Genomic DNA, 5,713 nt, shown 5'->3' with positions numbered 1-5,713 from the left:
TGAGCTCTGTCCATGTTCACCAGTATCTTTCCTTCGATAGGTAGATCCTGAAAAGAGTGATATGTAACTGTACCTGCAAAAGAAAAAACCAGGTTAGCTAAGAAATTAGCAACTACATTGCCCTCCCTTAGCACATGCTCAAAGACTACATTTTAGTTGCTCTTGATCTTCTTTATCTTCCTTGCTTCCATCCCTATACACCAAGGAGGTTCCTATTCCCCATCAATGATCTTTCTCATCACCATAGAATCAGTCTCCATAATAAGAGGATGCAGCCATCTTTCCACACAATATACTAGCCATTCTAATATTGCCTCAGCTTCTGCCACTATATTTGTTGTTTCCCCTATCACCTCAGCCTTGGCATATACCACATTACCAGCACAATCTCTCATACAAAATCCATAGGAACTAGTTCCAAGATTGCCTCTAGATGCACCATCAGTGTTGCATTTGAACCACCCTTCATAAGGGAGCTGCCATGTTACTCTATTGGTAATAATATATAGATTGTAACATTCAAAGAATCTTATCATATCTCTCCATAAGAGAGGAATGTTTGGAATCCACGGATACCTCACTCTTGCTAGATATTGTAATGTCTTGTTCATCTCATGAATTACCCTATTACAAGACACTGAACCTCCATACTTCATAGATTTTCTCCTCTTCCAAATTTCCCATGTAATGACTACTGGAGTTGCCTGAAATAATGGTTTAAGTTTAGGACAGCATGGTGCATTCTACCATGTCCTTAATACTTGATGAACCTGCACCAAAATCACTACCAATCCTGCTACCTGAAGGAAAGTCTTCCACACCTTAGTTGCAGTATCACTTGTTAAGAACAAGTTTTGAAATGAGTCTCTTTTGGTTGCAAACAACACCAGAACTTTGTCAAAACCATGTAACCACTTCTCCTCCACAAATCATCAGTAGGGATCTTACCTTTCCATAATCTCCATAAGAAGAATGAGATATCCCAGCACTCGGGATTAGTTGGTTCCCTATGCCTTAAAATTCTCCAAGCACTACTAACTAAAAATTTAACTGAAGGAGTAGCATCCATCTTGGAGTATCCCAGTATTCGTCTGTATTGTCAAAATGTACATCCAGTCTAATATGATCAGCAATATCCCTTGGGAAGGACTGCTCTAGGAGCTGCTCATTCCATCCATCATCATCTCTCAAGTCAACTACTTTCTGTAGTTCTTCATTGATTGGAAAGTCTAGAGGAACAACATGATATAAAGCTCCTAATCCAGTCCAATTCTGATGCCAAACATTAGTTTCTCTCCTATTCATTTCCCATAGTATTTCATGCTCAACCTCTTCCCTAGCCTCCAACATTATCCTCCATACGTGTGACCCCTTTCTAAATTGAACTATTGTTGGCATCTCCTTCTTACAGTATTTATGCCACATAAACTTAGACCATAAGGACTTTGAAGTCCTTAAATTCAACCATAGCATATCAAATAATGCTTTGGAGACAACAATTAGTGATCTAAAACCTACTCCTTCTTCCTCCTTATGAAGGCACAGATTTTGCCATTTTGTCCAATGTCTACTTTTGCCTTCTTCCTTGTTACTCCAGAAAAACCTAGCAAAGGTTTTATGTAAATGTTCAAGTACATTATTAGGTGGATCAAGTATAGATAGGATGTGTATTGGCATGTTTTGTAGGACACTAGATATCAAAGTAGCTTTTCCTCCATAGGATAGTAACTTCCCTTTCAAAGAATGTAACTTTGCCTTCACCTACTTTATTAGATCATTGTAGTAATCCCTCCTTCTTCTTGTGTATAATATGGGACATCCAAGATAAGTGAATGGAAACTCGCCCCTTATGAATCAAGTAATAACCCCCACAGAATTAAACAATGTTCCAGTCACATTAGAATGTATATAAAAGGAACTCTTTGCCTTTTTGATCATTTGGACAGAAGTGTGCTCATACTTGGACGGAACTTCTATAATCTTTTCTAAAGAATAAGAATCAGCATAAGCAAAGATTATAGTGCCATCAACATAGGCTAAATGATTAAATGGATCAGTCCACTTAGGCATGCCAAAGCCTTTAAACCTCTTGTCTTCAAATAGCTTATTCAAAGACCTAGACAATACTTCTGCTGAAAGTATGAACAATGCTGGAGATAGAGGATCCCCTTGCTTGAAACCTCTTGTTGAGTGAAAAAAGCCTGAAGCTTGACCATTAATTAGAACTGAGTACCAGCTGTTGGCAAGTAGATTCCACACCATGTTAATGAAGCATTATGCAAACCCCACTTTCCTCAATACATACATCAAATACTTTCAGGACACCCTATCATATGCCTTTGCCATGTCAAGTTTGATGACTACATTGGCAGGTTTTCCCCTTAATATTATGTCAATAGCAATCTCCTGAGTTAACAAAATATTTTCAAAATATACTTCTCCCCTTGACAAAGCCTGATTCATTGGAAGAGATCAAATTAGGTAGTATCATTTCCTGCCTATCATGAACCACTCTCGAGATCACTTTGTTTATGAAATTTCTCAAACTTATAGGTCTGAGATCAAAGAATGTTTGGACTATTTGATTTTTTGGCAGCAAGACAAGGTTTGTGTGTGTTATAGACATAGAAAAAGCGCTTCCTCCATAGAACAGTTTCAGAATATTGTGTATGTCTTTCCCCACTATATCCGAGCATACTTGAAAGAAAATACCAGCGAAGCCATCTGGACCACTTGCACTCTCACCACTCAAAGCAAGTATTGTTGCCTTCACCTACTCCCTTGTAGGACTTCTACAAAGTTCTAAATTATGCTCACTAGATACCATTGTAGGCACATTTTTTAGGAGTTCATAGATTGTTGGATCATCTTCTTGTGTGAACTGCTTCTGGAAAAATTCAACTGCAGCACCAGCCATCAAATCTTGTTAATCAATCCATGCACCATCATTATTCTGAATTCTCTTCAACTGGATTTTTTGCCTTTTACAATTGACATGGTAGTGGAAAAATCTGGTATTTTTGTCCCCTTCTACAAACCATGTCATTCATACTTTTTGTTTCCAATACTACTCCTCAATGCTCAAGTACTTCTTTAATGCAGCTTGAGCTTGTTGAAGTGTTATTCTACTCTCCACTGTTATCTCTTCTTCAAACAACATTTCCTTTACTCTAACCACATCTTCTATAATAGCTAGTTGCTTGAAAATATCCCCATAGGTAAGCTTGGTATATTTAGAGAGAGCAATCTTAACCCTCTTTAGTTTCTACTTGAACATCAAGAAAGGATCTCCAGTGAAGTCAGCCATCCAATTCTATCTAATCACCTCCATAAAAGACTCATGTTTGGTCCAGAAGTTCATGAACATGAATGGTTTAACAAATTGTAAGGCCCGATCACCACAATTCATCAAAAGTGGAGCATGATCTGAGCCTGTTCTAATGAGATGCTCCACTTCTATATTGGGAAATAGGGTCTAGAAAGGCAAATTCACCAAAATTCTATCCAAACGTTTGAATATACATTCCGCATTAGGCCTCCCATTCCACCAAGTGAAGGGGCTGCCTTTGTATCGAAGATCAAAGAGTGCACATGAGTTAACACAAAAGGAAAAATCTTCATACTCTGGGGGGGGTACACTGGCAGTCCTCCTATCTTCTCCTCTTTACTAAGAATCATATTAAAATCTCCTCCAACCACCTAAGATAACACCATATCACTAGCAAGGTAGTATAGATTATCCCATAATTCTAATATTTCCAGTGTTGAGCACTTTGCATATACAAAAGTCATCATAATATACTTACCAATATCTTGATGGTACACCTTGATGGTTAACTGCTGCTCAGTATCAATCAATAGATCCCATTCCACCACAGCATCAAAGAATAACAATATCTTCCCATTAACATCTGATATTGCAGCTTCCATACCTAGCCTCCTTCTGTAGTTCTGAATAAACCTCTGCTTTTGAAATGACTCCATAAGTGCTATAATGAAAAAACCATGTTACCTTTGCATGTTGATAACTCTCTGAAAGGCCTGCTGAGTCTTAACAGACCTTATGTTCCATATTAATGTTTTTGTCACGACCCAAACCGATGGGCCGCGATGGGCACCCTGTACCTTACTCAACGGAGTACCAACGTAACGTATCTTTCTTATTACTTCATCATATAAATATGACATACGGGCCTAATAGGCCAACATGATCATTTATAAACTCAAAACACAGGCCGACAAGACCGTACAATCTTTCACATACACGACATATGTCTACAAGCCTCTGAGAGTACATAATTGTCATAAAAGTTGGGACAGAGCCCCGCCATACCAAACCATACACATCTAAATAATACTGACTAAACAAGCAACTCCGAAGCAAATGGAGTGCATCAATATCTTCTGCAGAGCTGATCGCCAACTTGGAGGACTCTCGACCTGTCTATCGAGACCTGCGGGCATGAAACGCAGCGTCCCCAGGCAAAAGGGACGTCAGTACAAATAATGTACCGAGTATGTAAGGAATGAAAATCAGTAAACAATAGACATGAGAGAAAGATGGAGTAAAAGACTCGACATGTATGACTGCATAGCTCTGTGAATCATTTCATTTATATAATGTCATGCATATACGTATAAATGTCATACCATGCATAGGTATATGTGTTCATAACATCATCAAGCCTCTGAGGGTATCCCATCATATCATTTCGGCCACTGTGGGCAAATCATCAACGTATACCAGCTGATCAGGTGATGGTGCGTATATAACGCCATAATTTTTTCCCATATCCTATATACATATACTATACGCGTATATAACGCCATCTGGTCATGGGTCAATGTACATGTATAAATGCATGAAATGCATAAGAAATACTTTAATAAGATTTTCTCGGAATATCATAAAAATAATATGCATGTCGGATAAATTTTATCAAATACGTATTTTTCTAAGACCCATGAACAGAAGATATAATAATAATTCACATGGGGAATCAAGAATATAGACACCCCTAATATTTCTATGAATAGAGTCATTTATAGAAATTGTGCATTTGCTCGTTTCGTTTGTATCGTATTGATCATGCCAAAAGAAATAAGGGATAGCCTTAACATGCCTGAACCGATTTTCTTTTTGCGAAAACACGTAACGGCGGATCGAAGTAGGGGAAAATCCGTATGATATTCTTGAAAAAGATTGCACCGTACTCCGTTATAATTGCAAAATCTCACTTTCATTTTGAATTGTTGAAGCCTAGCGTTGCTTTGATATATGCAGATGCATATGAAATCTCATATTGAATTCTTCAAGATTAATATTTTGGCATTTGACATATGCTTAAAGTTGAGATGCCTCACGTTGAAAGCCTTGGAGTTCAAAATGAATTCTCTGAAATTTCAAAATGAATTACTTTGGAGATTCCATCCGTATGAAATCTCTTAGCGATAAAGGTTTCAATTCTTAGCAACATAAGTATTTACATAGAAGATGTATTAAAATCTCTTATTTTTGAGATTTGTGGGGCCCACCCTTTAGTGATGACTAGGCCTCTAAATCCTCAAAATGTGCCACCTATTTTATGAACTTAAGAGTCATAATTTAGGCCTTTGTTGCTGCCACGTTTTGGCTTATTAAGCTTATCCAAGATCTTGATTTATTTAATTAGCTTAATTACTTAGTTAATCTCCCACTAAAAATTTAATAATT

At 37.5% G+C, this 5,713-nt stretch overlaps 1 protein-coding gene across 1 annotated transcript; it reads right to left on the bottom strand.

Moving 5' to 3' along the window:
- Positions 1-212: 212 nt before the first annotated feature.
- LOC142167029 (uncharacterized) lies at positions 213-2,262 on the bottom strand. Its single transcript, XM_075227181.1, has 4 exons — positions 1,961-2,262; positions 1,111-1,603; positions 577-704; positions 213-489 (listed from the first exon to the last, which is right to left on the bottom strand). The coding sequence occupies exons 1-4, from the start codon at positions 2,260-2,262 to the stop codon at positions 213-215; spliced, it is 1,200 nt and encodes a 399-aa protein (XP_075083282.1).
- Positions 2,263-5,713: the final 3,451 nt, after the last annotated feature.

The sequence above is a fragment of the Nicotiana tabacum genome, chromosome 12 (genome assembly GCF_000715075.1).
Source record: "Nicotiana tabacum cultivar K326 chromosome 12, ASM71507v2, whole genome shotgun sequence".
In the NCBI taxonomy this organism is placed as follows: Eukaryota; Viridiplantae; Streptophyta; class Magnoliopsida; order Solanales; family Solanaceae; genus Nicotiana; species Nicotiana tabacum.
The sequence above is the reverse complement of the archived record's forward strand: the minus strand, read 5'-3'. Positions and strand labels throughout refer to the sequence as shown.

Excerpts from the sequence above, each read along its gene's own strand:
- LOC142167029 (XM_075227181.1), bottom strand. The coding sequence starts at position 2,262 with ATGGTGTGGAATCTACTTGCCAACAGCTGGTACTCAGTTCTAATTAAT. Across the intron at positions 1,604-1,960 it reads ATTATAGAAGTTCCGTCCAA|GTTTTTCTGGAGTAACAAGG; the intron begins GTATGAGCACAC and ends AACCTTTGCTAG. Across the intron at positions 705-1,110 it reads CTGATCATATTAGACTGGAT|GCAACTCCAGTAGTCATTAC; the intron begins GTACATTTTGAC and ends CCATTATTTCAG.